Source organism: Gallinula chloropus (assembly GCF_964237585.1).
Source record: "Gallinula chloropus genome assembly, chromosome: 20".
Lineage (NCBI taxonomy): Eukaryota > Metazoa > Chordata > Aves > Gruiformes > Rallidae > Gallinula > Gallinula chloropus.
In genome coordinates, this window is record NC_140105.1 from 138,724 (window position 1) to 156,093 (window position 17,370).

At 64.4% G+C, this 17,370-nt stretch overlaps 1 protein-coding gene across 1 annotated transcript; it reads right to left on the reverse strand.

Moving 5' to 3' along the window:
- Positions 1 to 604: 604 nt before the first annotated feature.
- Positions 605 to 12,728, reverse strand: USP43 (ubiquitin specific peptidase 43; the record flags this gene model as incomplete). Its single annotated transcript, XM_084273700.1, has 15 exons — positions 605 to 1,554; positions 1,636 to 1,755; positions 2,834 to 2,992; positions 3,433 to 3,781; positions 3,964 to 4,093; positions 4,199 to 4,276; positions 4,521 to 4,624; positions 5,197 to 5,308; positions 5,445 to 5,607; positions 5,751 to 5,874; positions 5,948 to 6,083; positions 6,354 to 6,446; positions 7,827 to 7,927; positions 10,196 to 10,336; positions 11,829 to 12,728. The coding sequence occupies 15 exons, from the start codon at positions 12,726 to 12,728 to the stop codon at positions 836 to 838; spliced, it is 3,429 nt and encodes a 1,142-aa protein (XP_084129826.1). The 3' UTR covers positions 605 to 835.
- Positions 12,729 to 17,370: the final 4,642 nt, after the last annotated feature.

The window sequence follows — 17,370 nt, forward strand, 5'->3', positions numbered from 1 at the left end:
GGAGAATACTGCTTGGCAGTGAGAAACAGGCAGCGGAGGGGTTATGTGGCATGTGGGGCTTCCCTGGGGCCAAGACCCCACTTGACGGGACACAGAGGGGCACATCCATGGGGTGTGGGGAGGGTGTTCTCATGGGGGTGCTGCTGCCTGGGAAGGCCAAAGCAGTGTGGAAGCACCCCCAGGCCATTACGCCTGTGGGCAGATGCAGGTGCAAGGTGCACTGCCCATGCTGGCTGCGTTATTGGTGTGGGGGGTGCATTGTTGCATCGCGCAGAGCACCCACCCCCCCCTCCAAATCCAACAGCCTTCAGCAATGGTGGCAGAGCACGGCAGCGCAGCCACCCCCGAAGGGCAGGATCCGGCCAGAACTGACCCCCACCACCAAGCCCCACTGATGCCCATCACCCCACCCCGCAGGGCACAGCACCAGGAGTCCACCGAAGGGACAGGGAGCCCATCCCACCCCTGGACACGTCCCCAGGGCAGACGCTGCCCCCAGGCACCGCACCGGACTCCTTTCAGGTGTCTTTAATAGAAACCGCCGGCGGTGAGGATGCAGCCCCCACGTACAAAAGCTGGCTGGAGGAATCGCGTATTGCATAGACCTTGGTGTGGGGGACTCGCCCGCCCCTCCCCCCCCCCCAAAAATAGTCGCCTTTTAGAAAACAAAAAGCGCCTCTCAATAAACCTCTCCTGGTGCGATAAATACTCTCACGTCTCGGAGCTGGGACCCCGCACCCGCCGCCTGCCCACCCGCCCCCGGGGCACGCGCGTCGGGAGGCGAGTGGGTGATACCCCTGAGTTCGGGGTGACCCCCGTTTGGAACGGCCCCGGCTCAGAAGCTGGACTCGGGCACGGCCGGCCGGCGCAGGGAGCCCGTGGGCTGCCGTCCCCGCTGCAGCCTGGCCCCGGGAGCACCCCGGAGGGGCAGGGCCCCCCCCCCCACGCCCCTGCCCAGCGATGCCGAGCGCCGCAGACCCCCACCGGGCCGCGGGGGGAGGCTGACCGAGCTCTGCGAGCGCGCCACGGCCGCCGGGCCGGGGGACAGGCGTGCGGGGGGGGCGAGCCTTCCTTCCTCCCCCGGCCGCGGCAGCCCGGAGCAGCGGAGCTCCCCCGCCCCCTCCTCGCTCTGGCCGGAGCTGCTCTGGCTTTTGGGGGGCAGGCGGAGGGAACCCTCGGCCCCCGCGCTGGCAGCTCGCCGCAGCACGGGCAGGCGGAGGGGACGGCGGGGGGCTCGGGGGGTGCCCGGCTCCCCCTGCTCCGTGCCGGGCTCTTTCGGAGGGCCGGCCGGCTCGGGGCTGGGGGCCGGGGGGGGGTCGGGGCCGCTCTCCCCATCCGCGCCGAGGCGCAGGAGGGAGCGCCGGGTGCAGCGGGGCCGGCGCCCCGACTCCAGGTAAGCCACCAGCTCCCCCGGGCCCCACCGCGGGCGGCCGCGCTCCCTGCAGGCGAAGGACCGGCGCGGCGGCGCGGCGCGGGGGGCGGCGGCGGGGGGGAGCTTGGCGCTGAGGCTACGGCCCTGCACGCCCCTCACCAGCGGTCTGGCCTCGAAACCACCTGGAATTGCAGAGTAGGTCGAGAGGATCCGGGAGCTGCCCGGCGGGCCGGGCCGCGAGGCGGGCGGGGGCTCGGCGTCACCTTTCTCCGGGGCGGCGGCATCGAGGGCGGCGGGCGGAGCGGGCCGGGTGTCCGTGGGGTCCTGAGCGCTGCCGCCCAGGCGCATCAGCCAGTGCTCCGGCAGCGGGGAGGCGACGGAGCCTGCGGGGAGCGGGGACTGAACCGGGCCGGGGGCCCCGGCAGCGGGGGCGTAGGGGGCTGCAACCGGGGTGGGGGTCCCCCTGCCAGCGGCTTCGTGTGCCGGCACGGCCCAGCACATGTATGTGCATGTGTGTGCACTGGGCTGTGACACACACCTGTGCACACAAGGGAGTGTGTCTGGCTGTGCTGTGCACAGCACTGCATGTCCGTGTGTGGCAGGTGTGTGTGTGGCTATTCTGCATGCACACGCGTGTGCAAACACCATGCTGTGTGTGCCAGCCCTGGATGCCCATGCATTTGCTGTGCTGTACATGCATGTACAATACTTGGCATGCATATGTGTACACCTGACCATGACATCCTAGTGTGCATGTGTGTGCAAGGGTGTGCATGTAGGTGTGCTGTGTACAACAGAGTCTGTGTGCTGGTGCACACTTGGCTAGGTTGTGTGCCTGCTGTACTGCCCACGCACAGGTGTGCACACATGTCCATGCACACATCACTGTGTGGTGTGTGTACACGGTGCTGCTGTGCTACATCCACGTGTGCTGTGCGCTCACATGCAACAGCTCTGAGTGACTGCACACACACACACACACACACCCCCTACCACACTGCTCATGTGTGTCTGCAAGTGTGTGTCTGGCTGTGCTGTGCATGCACACCTCTGTGTGTGCGTGCATAGGTGTGTGTGTGCGCCTGCCATACCGTATAGACATGGGGTGCAGTGTGTGCATGCAGCCATGCCATGCATGTGTCTGTACACCCGCCTGCTGCGCTGTCTGTGCATGGGTGTGCACGCGTGTCCGTGTGTGTGTGTGTATATACAGCCGTGCACACGCATCAGTTCACTGTGAGTGTGCACAGCATGCTGTGCCTGCGTGCAGCTGTGCTCCATGCGAACACCCTGCACCGTGTGTGTGTGCTGAACACGCATTTGGCTCTGCTGCACATGTGTGCACCACTTGTTCCCGCATGCACACATGTGCACTTGGCTGTGCCAGGTGTGCCCGGAGCAGGAGCCTCAGCACCACGGGTGCTGCCAGGGCACAGGTGATGGGGAGGTGGGGGTGCTCACCCCTGATGGAGCTGCCGGCCGACCATGCGGGCACAGCGTTGCGGCGCTGGTAGAAGAGGATGTAGGCGCTGCGGGTGCTTATGTCAGCCTCCTCCACCCCCTCCACCCTGCTGTCGTCATAGCTGTACCACTGCCCGTCCAGGGCATTGCAGCAGTAGGCTGGGGATGGGGGGGAGGGGGACATGGGGTGACAGGGGCCGCAGGCTTGTCCCTGACCAGCCCTCCTTGGCTCCCCTCCAGCCCCAGGGTGCTGTTGAGACCCTGAGCCCCAGGGTCCAGTACCAGCCTCGCATACAGGACACTGATGTGGGGCACAACCCAATGCCTGACTGCAACACCATCCCAAGTGTCCCCCACGCCCCAGGTGCCCTGTGCTGTGCCCCACACAGGTACCCCTGAGGTGCCCACCCCAACCCACACTATGCCCCACAGCACAACCCCTGCAGTGCCCCCCAAGCCCCCCGAAACACTCCCCACCCCGCTGCCATGCCCACCCCTTTCAGTACCTCCACACCATGGCACCCCCCCAGACTCCCCACCTTGTCCCCCCAGCATACCCCTGCAGTGCTCCCACCCCACTCCCACAGCCCAGCACTCACCCGTGTAGTGGCCGCCCTGCATGCTGCCATGGTGGTTGCAGACAGCATACAGGTCATAGAGGTAGTCGCGGGGGCAGCTCGGTGGCAGGCAGAGGGGAGGCTGCCAGGGCGCCCAGCGCCCCAAGAGCTGCCCGCCAGCCTCGCCCCGCTGTGCCACATGAGGGGCCATGTCAAGACCCCGCAGGGGGAACCTCACCAGCGTGGTGAGTTTGTGCCGGTGCTCAGCCACCTGCCGAAAGCGCTTGAGGTGGATGATGAGGATGTCAGGCAGCGTCCAGAGGCTCAGCTTCACTGTGCCCTGCTGGGGCACCTTGCAGTGCGGGCAGCGCCAGGCATCATCCGGGGCCAGCTGGGGACACCACATGCCATGGCCACGTCCCTCCCCAACACCCCCCGCGGCCTCCAAAGCCGCCCCTGGCACTGCAAAACGCCAACAGTTGCCACATCATGAGCAGGCTTGCCCTTGGCAGCAGCCAGGCAGGGTGCAGGCAGGGTGCCCGCTGCCCGCGTGGCCAGTGACGTGCCCGGTACCTGCTCCTCCTTGGTGTAGAGCTGGAAGCACTCATCCAGAGTGCAGCTGTGCTGCTGCCGGTGTGCTTGCTGCTGCAGCTGCACACTCTCGGCGTCCTGCACCACCTCCTCCTGGATGTTGCCGAAAAGGCTGGGGAGAAGTGGGTTGTGTGCAACATGACACCAGGGGTGTGCATCAGGGACGGTGACCTGGTTGCTGAGGTGTCCTCCCCAACTCTGGGTGAAAGGGACTCACCGCTCTTTGGTGCTTGCATCCCACTCCACTGTCAGCTTCACATGTGGAGGGCCACCAGCTCCACTCAGCTGCAGTGCTCTGAGGGGCGAGGATGGGGTGAGATGGCACACAAAACCCCCTGTCTGTCCCTGGGGGGTCACCTGCTTGCCAGCCCGTGGTGGCAGGTGGGGATGGCCACCATCTCCCTGCGCAGGACCCACAGTGGGGTCGCAGGGCTGGGGACACAGTGCCACTGCTGTGGCCACCCCTGGTGACACCGCTGGCCACCCTCAGGAAGTGAGGGGACATCCTGGGGACAATCCTGTCCCTGCAGTGCCCTTACCTATCAACGGCGGGGTGGCAGAGAGGGTGGGGGTCCTGCGGGGACAGGTAGGCGCAAGGGGCCGAGCCCCCAGCCAAGCGGATGCGGAAGAGGCTTCCTGTGCCCTGCGAGGTGAGAGGGGGCTGAGGGGCTGGCTGGGGGGCAGTCTCCCTCACCTCCAAGGGTACCGGGGGAGGCCATTCTCTGTGGCACGGGACAAAACTGGCCCCCAAAATCAGATTTCTTTGGTCCCTGTGGCTGGGTTGGCAAGGGACACCCACAGGGCAAGGACGCGGGGATGACCCGTCCTGCTGGCTGCGGTGTGGCTGGGGGTAAGGGGGCAGCATGGGCACACCCGCAGCCCGGGGGTGGTGTCAGCCGGGTGCTGGGGAAGGAGGGTGGCTGGGCTGGGGTGGCTCTGCTGTGGAGCGACAGCATGACCACCCGCAGGGCCACCAGAACCACCCACAGGGATGCTGGACCACCCACGGGGTCACCACTGCCACCCGCAGTGACACCACCGGCTGCCGGCAGCACCGATGTGGCCACGCACAGGGACCACCAGCCACCACCACCACCGCCCCGGGGTGACCGCCCCGGTGACCCCACCGGCCACTTGCGACCCTGCAGCCCCGCACAGTTTCACCACCGCCACCCACAGAGATGCCACGGCCGCGCGCGCCCGCCAGCCGCTCACCTGTGCCCGCACCTCTCCCCGCAGCAGGGCCCGCAGCTGGGCCAGGATGCTCTGCTGGAGCTGCTCCCAGGAGGCGCGCCGCTCTTCCCGCAGCACCAGCGGCGGCCCGAACCTGGGGACAGCGAGGGGCGCCTGGCTGAGGGGGGACACCCCCGCGCCCCCTCCCGCCACGGGAGAGGGCCGGGGGAGGGTGGGGGGGGGGGGTGCGGAGCGGGCGGCGCGCAGTCGCGGGGGGGGGTGGCAGGTACCTGGCGAGCTGAGAGCCAGCGCCCGCCGCGTTGCAGAGCAGCAGCAGGATGCGGCCGCTCGCCCCGTGGTGCAGGCAGTCGGAGGAGCGGGCGGCAGCGGGCGGCAGGCGCTGCCCCTCGGGCGGGGCGCCCCCGGGCGAGGCGGGCAGGCTGCGGGGGAACCCTGCGGCGGGACCGGGCGTCGGCGTCCCACCCGCGGCACCACCCCCAGCGCACCTCCCGCGCCAGCACCGCACGGCCCGCTCCCACCCAATCAGAGCGGCACGGACAGGCTGCGCCAGCCAGCGGCAGGGCAGGGCGCGGTACCTGCGCGGCGGGCGGGTGGCGGTTGGAAGGCGTAGAGGGGAGCGCCCTCGCCGGCGGCTCCCAGCTCCTCCGCGTCGCCCAGGGAGCGCAGGAAGCCCCGCGGGGACACCTCGGTCAGGATCACCTGCGGGACGGCACACGGCACCCTCAGCGTCCCTGGGTGCGGGCGCCTGGGCGAGCCCCTCGGCCCCCGTTACCTGCTCCGGGGGGATGCGTCCCTCCCGTGCCACCATCTCCCGCAGCTCGGCCACGGTGCCCAGCACAGGCACGGCCAGCCCCACCCGCACGAACCGCCGGCGCTCGCACTGCAGCACCAGGGTGACGTTGAGGGCCCTGGAGACACGGGGACACACACGTATCCCTCAGCGACGAAAGCCACCACGCGCAGCGCTGAGACCCGACGCAGCTCATCACCACTCCGGATGGACCCGCATCCCAGGGACAGCTAACACCCATCGGACACGGTTGCTGCGGCAGCAGCCGGCACCCGTCCCAGCACCGCTCCCACCTCCTGCTTTTACCTGTTTACCCCAAATATGCAAATTACTCTGGTTGGAGCCGACACCCCTCGGGCAGCGGATGCGCCCCTCACTGCAGCCTCACCTGGTCTGGTGCAGCGGGATGGGCAGGGAGATGCACAGGAAGGGGTCAAAGGTGTTGCTCTGCTTCAGGCAGTGAGGGCACGTCAGGGAGGACCTGTGCAACATGTCCAGGGTTAGGCCATTAAATCCTTCAGCACACAGCCCGGCTCTGGCGCATGGAAGGGGGGGATAATTAAAGTGCCTTTTTTCACACAGCACGAGGGATTAGCAGGGAGCCGAAGGACTTATGTTGCCGGATGTCCCCTTTCCTCCTTGTCCAGGGACCCCCCGAGCTGGGTGCAGCACTGCAAGGGGTCTCCCCAGAGGGGAGCAGAGGGGCAGAATCCCCCCCTAGACCCGCTGGTCACTGCTTGGGATGCAGTCCAGGACATGGGGGGCTCTCTGGGCTGCCAGCGCACATTGACAGCTCGTGTCCAATTTTTCACCCACCAGTATCCCCAGGTCCTTCTCCATTCACCACCCAGTCTGTGCTGGTTCTGGGGATCGCCCCAAACCCACATGAAGGGCCTTGCACATGGCCAGGTCCAACTTGGTGATGCCCACACGGGTCCATCAGGGTCCCACTGGACTCATCCCTGGTGACCAACGCACCGCACAGCCCAGCATCACCTGCCAATTCGCCGAGGCTGCACTGAGTCCCACCATGTCAATGGTGAAGACATTAAATTGCACTGGTCCCAGCAGAGACCCTTGAGGGACACCACGCCTTGCTGCGCTGCTCAGCCACCTGTCACACCAACCTGGCAGCGCTGACAGAGGATGCCCAGGGCATCCCCTGCCCAGCCCTGCCTGTCCCCCCCGGGCTGAGCCCTGCCAGCTCAGCAGCTGCCTTGCCAGCAAACCACTGCCACCGTGCCGAATCAGCTGTCCAGGAAAAGCCGCCTCCTGGAGCTGTCCCCATGCCTGGGCTGTGACAGCCAAGGGAACAGCTTGCTCCAGGCTTCCTTAGGCCAAGGCAAGGCAGGCGGCGGGGGCTCCGAAGGCTGGGGCTGTGAGATGCCCGGGGAAGGTGCATGGCCGGGAGAGGCAGGAGCAGGGCTGGCGTCTCCCCATGTCCATCTCCGTGCTAGGAGGTGACACTGGATGTGGCTGACGTCACCCTCTGTTCCCTGCTAACCACTAGCACAAGGTGAGACCCCAGGGGTGGGGAGCAGGCAGAGCACTCCGCTTGCTGCATGGGGGTTCAGGCTCCAGCTCCCCATGTCCTTCTTGGCACTTACACAAATACTTGCTGGCACTGAAGCAGAGTAAGAAATGTCCCAAACCCCCTTGATTGGTGTTTCACCCCCAGCCACGGCTGCCCCACATGTAGGGGAGGCAGCTTTGGTGCCCAGGCCGGGAGGGAGGGAGAGAGCGAGGGCGGGAAGGATGGAGCCTCCGTTCCAGGGCTCAATGAGTCCGGCCACCCACCAGCAAAGCCCACCCCACCACAAGAAGCACCCCCCAGCCAGGCAGACCTGCACCCACCGCTCACCTGTACTGCGCCTGGAAGTGGCTCTGCACGAAGCTCTGCCCGTGGTGGTGCTGGGCGGCCGGCGGGGAGCTGCTGGCACAGGCACTCCCGTCCTTGTCAGGCTGTGGGGGCAAGACACAAGAGAGGTGAGAGAGGTGCCAGGACAACCCCCCACCCTTGAGGGGCTGGGGACACATCCCAGAGAACCACACCCAGCTTCGGTGGCCCCACAGCATGAGGACAGGCTGAAGGTGACGCCAAAGTGACCTGTGCCCAGCACCCACCAGCTCAGCACTGCCATGCCCAGGCTCCCTGAGGTTCTGGGGCATGTATGTCTGACCAGCTGCAGCCCCAGTGTCCAGAGCTTCTGGACTCTATGGAATTGAAGCTGGAAACACATAAGAACCTGGTACTCCATGAGAGAAATCCTGGGTGACACAGCAGGGCCAGCTCATCCACTCCACAGCATGGGCACTGCTGGGAAGGAAAAGCTGGTACCCCCCACAGCATCACTCTGTAAGGAACCCCGGTGTCCATGGGCATAAGCCTGCAGCATCGGGGGCAGGAAGCTGCCACAGCACCGCTGTGCCCCCAAATGTAAAATGAGCTGGGTCCTCCCCCCTGCTCTGTAGGGAATGGAGATGTTGGATCTGGCCAAACCCACTTGGTTAGGAGACACCTCTCTGCCCGCATCCTGCCCACCCACTGCCCCGGGGAACCTCAGGGTGCCCCTTCCTGCACATGGGCCAGGAGCCGCTGGCTTGCCCCCTCCCCAGGAGCCTGACAGCAAGAGACATCACAGAAAGGAGCATCGGTAGCCTGGGGAAGGACTGGGCTGTTCTGGGGTAAGATGAGGAATTTTTGATGCCATCATGAGCAAGACTGAAGATCAGTGAAGTACTTGTCCGGGAGCTGGATTATCCTCATGCCATCTGCTGGCACCAGGTCCTGCTGAGCCTGACGTGTCCTGACAGTCTGCCCAGGGCCAGGGTCCAGCTGGTGTCAGAGACTGGACCTGGATGGTATCTGTGCCCCACATGGCCCCCAGAGCCCCCCAAAAGCCAACGGGATGGACCACTCCCCCCGTCCCCCAACAGCCAAGCCTTGGTCCCACCTGGGTGGCCCTGGGGTGTGCTGGGTGCCACTGCAGACACCTCTCGGGCACCCACCAAACACCTGGGACTACTTCCATGCCTCCAGCCCAACTCCGTGCCCTGCACCACTGACCTCCTCCGGTCCCTGAGCCCTGGCACCCACATGAGCCCTCCTCCCCCAGCCTGTGCCACCCAAACCTGGGACAGGCGTGGGTGCACGCCCAGCTCCGTCCAGACACTTCAGAGCCATCTATCCAGGCTCACGATCTGGGCACATGGGTGCCACTTGGCTGGCATTGCCTGAAAGGGGCTGAGACTGTGGTGAGGGGCTGGGGGAGGCTGAGCCACACCGAGAATGCTGGGGGGACTCAAAGGGTCCCACCCTGGAGGCAGGCAGGCACCCAGGGCTTTGCCTCATCTTCAGCCTGTGGCCCAGGCTGGCACCTCTCTTAACAAGTAAGGGGAGCTGCCTGCTGCTGGGCTCTCCCAAACAGCCTGGGGCACCTCAGCATCTTCAGGGAAAGGTGGGCAGGACTGAGGACAGCTCAGCTCAGTGCAGGGATGGCTGCAGCCCCTTGGCCAAGACTGGCTGGAAGCCTGGGGACTGCCCCGGCCAGAGGCTTTGGTGATGGGCACAGCCACCCAGCTTTCCCACATGAGATGGGGCAGCAGGATGCGAGGCTAGAGGCCAGGCAGGGGCTTCTCACAGGGACCCCCAACCCACACCCCCAGACACAGCCATGATGCCCCAAGCTGGGCACAGGGAGGATGAAGCTGCTCCAGGCCCCCCCGTGCCCGAGATGGATGTCACCCCCACAGCAGGGCCAGCAGGCTGCTGAGCTGAGCGGCTGTGCACAAGGAACACTGGATGCACAACCCATCACAGCAACAGGCAGTGCCACGGCAGGCATGGCCAGGACAATGCCGTGAGCGCAGATGGATGGAGACTTAATTACTCACTTGCCAGCAGCAAAGCAGCTGAGGGAGTGCTGTAATTACAACAAGCTTAGCTGGAGGTGGGGAGGGATGGGGGGGGAGGGCTGGATCTCTTCCTGATCAAGCAGCCCCAAGAACCAGGGTGCCCACCAGAATTGGGGTGCTCAGCTGGATGTGGTCCTGTTGACACTCCCATGCTCTCCCAGCACCCCAACCCCCCAGCCAGCCCCTCAGCTTCCCCCTCCCCCCCCCCCACCAATCGTGGTGGGGTGCCAACCCCAGTCTGCCCCCTCCCAGGACACCCATTGTGGACATCCCCCCGACCCAGGGTGTGTGGCCACCCCAGCAAGGGCCACCCACCTCTTCGGGGACACGGGTCTGCTGGGCAGGGGAGGTGGCACCCAGGTCCTCGTGCATGCGGTCCAGCAGCCAGAGCAGGAACTCGAGGGCATCATGCTGTGCGTTGCCCCGAAACTGCAAGCTGTGCTTGGAGACAATGTTCTGCAAGAGATGGCAGGCGGGGCGCTGAGCCCCAGGCCACGCCGCCCAGAGCACCCATCACAAAACCCTGCTTCCTGCAGCAGCGTCTGCCCTCATCCTGCCTCGGTGGGCAGGTGGGGACACTGGCACATGAGCCAAGACAGCAGCTCCATGCCCATCACCATGGCGTCCTGGCTTTCAGCTGCCAGGATGAGGCTGGGAGGGGACATCTTGCACACCCCAACAAACCCATCCCAGCAGGTCCACCCCGAGCTAAGACCACTCTGGCCACCCGCCCCACACGCCCCAGCCCCGCTCTCAGTGGTAGGAGCATCCTGGTACAAGCAGAGGGAGCAAGGCCACCACCGATGAACTTCAAGCAAACCGAGTTACGGGTACAGCTCTTCTTTAAAAATCTTATTTAGGCAGATTAAAAACAAAATAAAACAAAAACAGCCCACAACAAAAAGAAATGGGGGTGGTGGCATTCCTGGGAGATGTGGATATCCACCCAGAGGGAGGAAATTCAAAGTGCAGGTTGCAAGTTTTGGGCTTTTCTTTGCTCTGAGCCTCGGGAACGTGTGTCTCAGAGCAGAGGGCATGGCAATGCCCAGCACTGCAAGAGCTGGTTACTTTGCCACGGGGAAATCAAAGGCAGTGAGCTCCAGCAGCAGCACCCATTCCACCCCAGCAGTCCCTGGAGAGACAAGGAAGGGAGGCAGGCAGGACCCCCAGGCAAGGGGGGAACACTGTGGTGGGTACCCAGCCCCTGCCCACGCAGGACCCACCCAGATGCTGCTACAGGAGCTGAGAGTGCTGCCAGAAATGCCGTTCCAGGAAGGGACCTGGCTTCCCAGCAGCTTCCCCACACTCACAGCACTTTGCAAAGTTTAATGCCAGCACCAGATCCCCGCTGAACTGTCAGCTGCGTGTGCGCTCCCGAGCGGGAGCTGTGACAGCGCTGTATGCCCGACACCCTGTCGCCAAGCCCGGCACAGGCCTGGAGCACGCTGGCACGTGCCCAGCAGTGATGTGACATACACGCAGTGACAGAGCCTGAGGCCACTGAACTGGGCTCCCGTGGCACCATCCTGCCTTACCCACCATCACAGCCCCTAGCGCGCTCACCCTGATGGCTCTGTGGCGTGGTCGGGGCTGGGCACTCACCCGCCCCAGGGAGGTCAGAGCTCAGCTGAAGGCAGCCTGGCCAGAGGCAGGTGATGGCAGCGGGGCTGGGGGGCATCTGCCTGGGCAGGGCAAGGTCCAGGGGGAGGATGAGGCAGGGGACTGGGGTATGGGAGCAGAGGGTGCCGGCGGGTGCCCAGGAGTGGGAGACGCAGGTGGGTGCTCTGAGCAGGGGGGTGCCGGTGGCTGCTGGGGATGCCGAGAGCGGGGGGATGCTGGCGGGTACTGCGGATGCTGAGAGAGGGGGGATGCCGGCGGGTGTCGGGAGCGGGATGCGCAGGGCGTGGCCGGAGGCCGCGGGGACGGGCGCCCTCGGCGGGGGCCGTACCTTGAACTCGGCGGAGAGCTGCGGCGTGTAGTCGTGGGTCCAGAGGGCGCGGACCAGGGTGGCCAGCCGGTGGGTGACCTCGGCGCGGGCCCCGCGGGCGCGGTAGCGGCCCAGCGCCAGGAACTCGGCCAGCGGCGCCGTGTTGCTCAGGCACTGCACCACCGCGTTCATGAAGCAGGTGTTCCCGTGGTTCCGCAGCCCCTGCGCTCCCGGCGGCCGCTCCCCGCCGCTCCCGCTCCCCGCCGCCGCTGCCCCGGGCCGCGGCCGCCGCCGCCGCTCCCCTCCGGGGCCGCCCCCCCGGAACCCGCCCTCGTCGTCCTCCGGCGCGGCGCGGCGCCTCCCGCGACCCCCGGCCAGGCGCGCCCAGGTGCGCAGCAGCCGCCCGGCTAGGCTGCCCAGGGAGCGCAGGGCTCGCCGCCGCCGGCCGCCGGCCGCCCGCCGCCCCGCCGGGCTCCCCCCGCCGCTGCCGCGCCGCCGCCCCGGGCCGCCGCCGCCCGCCGCGCTCATGGCCCCGGGCGGCCGCCGCCCTCCGCCGGCCCCGGCCCGGCCGCGGCGCGCATGGCCCCGGGCGGGCGCTGGGCCGCCGGTGCGGGGGCCGCTGGGGCCGGGCGCGCGGTTTTTGTGCGCGGCCGGCTCCTCCCCCGGCCGGGCTGGCTCTGGGAGAAGGGCGAGGGAAGGGAGCCGGGCGTGGGAGGAGGAGGAGGCGGGGAGGAGTTGGTGGGGGCGGGGGAGGTGGAGCGGGGCGCTGCCGCCGGCTGCGGGCAGCCGGGCACCGGTGTCACCGCGGGACACCCCGGCCTGCTGCCCCCTCCGTGGCCCAGGGGCGTTCCCAGGAGCCCAGCATCGTCCCGGCGCTTTCCCAGCCGATCCCCGCCGGCGCTGCGCTGCCGTCCCCGGCATCCCCCGGGGTGTCACAGCACCGCCGTAAGAGCTCCCAGTCCTGCCGCTGTCCCAGGCGCTCTTGCCTGGGACGTGGTCACCCTGTGCCCGCCAGGCTGAGGGCTTGGGAACTAACGGGGTTCGCTCCCCAGAGAGCTACGAACTGAGGGCTCCCAGCCCAGCTCCGGCAGAGCCCCGAGGCTTTGGCGGCTTCCTGCCCGCCCTGCACCAGCTGGTCCCCCTGTGGTCACTGGTGCGGAAGGTGGCAGAGCCTGCTGGGGAGAGGCCGTGCCACCACCCCATCTCCACAGGGATCAGTGCCTGAGCCCTCCCTGCGTGGCCGAGGGGATGCACGGGACGACCAGGGACCCCCAGGTCAGCTCCCTGCTCCCCGCCTGCAGCGCCCACAGCAGAGGGAACCAGCTGTGGCTTTGACAGCCGGTTTTCAGACAGATCGGTCTCCTGGTCGGTCCAGATCCAACCCACGGCACCGGCACAAGGAGGGGGACTGCGGCCAGCCCGGCTGTTTCTCGCCCTCCCCGCGACTGCAGGCTGGCAGCAGCACGTTGGTTTTCAAACCGCTGCAGGAGACTCAGATTCCCCCAAGTCCGGCCACAGGATCCCGGGACCCACTTGCCTCTGCAGAGCCCCGACATTAGCTCTGGCCCAGTGCTGCCTCGACGGCCCGCACCAAACCTCTGCGAGGACAGCCCTGAGCAGAGACAGGGCTGCCCCATATGCCCGGGCACATCTCAGGCAGCTGCTGTGCTTAACCAGGGCCAAGGGGCTGGGGAAGGACTGAGCAGGAAGGAGGTCCCTCTGCCAGGCAGGGGTGCCACTAAATGTCACCTTGCTGTGGCACAAGGGGTGCTGCAGTGGCCCCGTTGCAGCCCTGCAGCTCTTCTCTCCCTGGGGAGCTGCTAAGGCTGGTGCTGAGCCAGGGAGGGAGTCTCTGGTGGGCTGAGCTCAGCTGTGGGTGCTGCAGGCTTCCCTCCATCCTTGCAGGTCTCAGCAGCACCCAGCAGCATCTCTTCTCCCCAGGAAGGGTCTGCTGTGCCAGGTAGCTTCCCCCACCAACACCCCTGGGCGCGGCGTGGGGGGGGCCAAGGTTCAGAAGAAATGGAGCAAAATGATGGAGGGTCAGGAGGTGCCATGGATGTCAAGGCCCCTCCTCCCCGTGGGGCAGGGCAGTAGATGTGAGTGCAGGGGAGGTGGTGGCAGGGAGACTGTGGCCTCCCCAGCAGACGCCAGAGTGGCTGCTGTCAGCGTGATGGGCACGGAGGAGGGCAGAGAGGCAGTGGGCAGAGGGGGCAGAGGGCTGTGTGCTGCTGCTGGGGCCAGACATGATCTCAGACAAAATCCATCACAGCCTGGTGATGCCGAGCAGATGGAGGGATCAGCCGCCCACGGATCCTCCACAGGCTCGGGAGCAGCTTATCCAGAGAGAAAGGAGGACTGAGCCTGGCTGAAGTTTTCCAATGCACCACAGCCAGCCTTGATGGGAACGGGATGTCCCGCAGGAGCCTGGTGCCGGAGGGCACCTGAGCACCCCCATCTCCCCTGCCAGCTCTCCCAGGGAAGCACCCCATTTCTAGGAGCCATTCAGACCTCCATCCCATCCCCGGGGGCTGCCGCTGGCCTGGGCACTTGGCCTTTCTTCTGCCCCAGTGAGGTGAGAATGAAGGTGGGAAGCATCCCTGCCTGGTGGCACTGAGCCCTCCCTCCTGTGACCTGGGGTGACCTGGGCTGGGCAGTGCTGGGACTGGGTGGGCTGCTGGGATGCAGCCGCAGTGGTTCTGTGGAGGGTCTGGCCCTGGAGACCCCTCCTCTCAATGTGCCTGGCAGAGGAAAGCTGCTGGCACCATGCGAGGGTCTCACTGTCTGAGGAGGCGGGGCTGAGGCAAAACACTGGCTGCAAACACCTCCGAGCTCAGAGCTCTGACCTCAGGCTGTCTCTGGACCCACGGCCAAAGCTCATTTCTTAGCAGCTCCTGGCCAGAAAGCTGTCAAGTCTCTACAGAACCAGTGCATGAAATGGTACTTTTGGAAAGGCATCCTTAAAATCAGTCTCCCTTCTCCTGTACAAAGGCCACAGTCCATAAAGTGAAGTCCCAAGCGCTCCCTGGGAGTCCAGCAGTGCTTATGGCACGGTCCTGCTGCAAGCTGTGCTGCAGACCCTGAGGAGATGGAAACTGGGATCTACTGGAGCATTTGCATGAGGATATGAGGATACGGGGACTTTTTTCTATCTGAACTACTTAACCAAGGCAGGTTGTGCTTTGCACAAGGATTGAGTTTGTGGAATCTAGAAAGCTCCTGGCTCTCTGGAGAGAAAAGTACTCGTTGTTTCTCTCCAGCTGGCTTTGGCTGAATGGTCAAGCTGAGCAGCATCCCACTTGAGCCAGAACAGCAGTGGTAGGAACGAGAGAACCTGAGCAGGGCTTAATGCTGAACTAAGTGGAACCAGAAAGATGAAGCAACATGATAATGAAAACAAGGAAAAGCCTAAAGAAAAACCAAGGGGAACCAGAGAGTCGGAGGGGCAGGAGCCAGACTGAGTACGATCAGCAGCCAGTGTTCGTTGGGAGGGATGGATGGAAAGTGAGACCTGATGGACACTTGAAAAGGAAATAGTCTAAAATGCAATAGTGAACCAGAGTTGAGTCCAAAAACCCCAAGCCTGCCAGCAATAGAAAGTATTGGGTAGTGGAAGTGTCTCCCCTGGGTCCTCAGGGCTCTGCGACCTGGTACAGTAGTCACACCACATTGACAGCCTCTGATGCCAGCACGGGGACCATTAACAGCACGTGTCAGCCGATGGCTGAGAACTCTGCTCCTTTTTTTCATCCAGCAGCATCTTTCTGGGCCCTGGGGCGCAGGCACCCCGTGGGCTGGCAGCGCAGACAGCTCCTGGGGCAGGCAGGCTGTGGGCAGCGATACCTGACAGGTAACGCCAGCTGATTCCAACCCGGAGCCATCTGCACGCTGGAGTGAGTGCCAGGAACGCCGGCTATGCTAATCTTCCTCTCAGTAATGCCGTGTTTGTGAGCTTGCCTCTCCTTCAGATGGTTCTGGATGCGATGCCTTCCTATTTGGGCTAACTCAAATATTTATCGGTGCTGCAGCACGCCGGCAGCACTGGGTTGCTTCAGCACTTTGTCTCTGAAGGGCCTTTTTGGGAGCTCCTAGCTCTCTCCAGCTCCTGCCTTTCAAGCTGCCATTTTCCACACACCATGATTAGACTTGGGAGCGAATTCAGGGTGGGGAAAATCTAAGCAAGGAGAGGGGGGAACGTTCCTGCCTTGCTGTTACAGAAAATTCCTTGTTGTTATTGCACAAGCTGTCCCAGTACCTCGGGCATGGGACTGCTGGGGTGAGGATGAGAACATGGGTAGCTTTGGTTTGTTCAGGGAGTTGCGGTGACAGGACGGTGTTGGAAACATCTCCCATGCTGGGCAAGTGCCCGGGAGGCACTGGGATACTGGGACAAGCAGAAAGAAAAAGTCCTGGATAGATCTGAGCTGAGCTGACTCGGGGCCGGCAGAAATCTGTTTTCATGCTGCCAAATCACAACAATAACAATAAAAAGAGAAATCTTTACACATGCTCACTGGGCTTTGCCACAGGACGATGGTTCTTTATTTGAAGCGCTCTAGCTCTCTTGGCACAGACTGGGAACAGCTGTGCAGTGGGGTGGAAATGGGCTCCCAACAATGTGTCTCCCTGGGCAGGTGAGGGAGAGCTGGGGGAGACAGGGTGGGTCTGGGACAGCTGGCATGGTCCAACTGCTGCCCACACCGCTGCCCAAGCATCAGGCAGGTTGGGGAAGTGATGCTGGTGCAGGGTTTTGCGGGCTTGGGTAGCGCCAGGGTGCAAACGAGGGTGAGTGAACCCTGTGATGGTTTGTAAGGGATTTGTTAAGTGCTAAGGAAATTCGTGACGCTGCTCTGCTGGCAAAATCGGCCCAGTTACCCCATCACATCATTACTGGGGGGGATGGCTGCAGAGCCACTGGCAAGCCCCCACCTACCAGCGGCATCTGAGTTTTTGGCTCATGTCAGAAGGAGAAAGCTTCACCCTGCAGAAGACACCTCCTTACTCAGTCTTCCCAACTGTAATTAAATTATAGATAGCGAGCAAAGTTATTTAGTACCCCTATTAAAGATGCATGGGTCCTGCCTTTTTTTGGCACAGGTTTGAGGAGGAGCAGTGTGGGGGCAGGTAAATGCTGCTTTCCTGGGGATCTCACATCCCGCTGGTGAGTGGTGATGAACATGATCAGTCGGCTTTGAACATGAAAGGGCAGCAGATAATGTCGAGCTACAGGAGCTTATGCACTTTGTTTGCAGCGAGTTTGCTTTGGTTTTAATGGGTATGTACGGTCTGGGCTGCCGCACTGAGCAGGTGTCTCCAGGCTATTTTCAGCCAGTATCCCCTCTGAACTAAGATAATGTGATCTCTGCAGCAGGGACTGAAACTGGGGGTGGGAAGGGAGAGCTGAGCCCCGAAACACCAGTGATGAGCTGGGCTTGTGCCGCTCTCCCAGGTATCGTGGCTGGGTGAGGGGAGCTCAGAGGATTTGAGTGGGAACCAGCTTTGCACCTTGGGCATCTCCAGGATAAACCAAACCAGCCCACAGAGCTACGTATGCTTCACTCTCTGT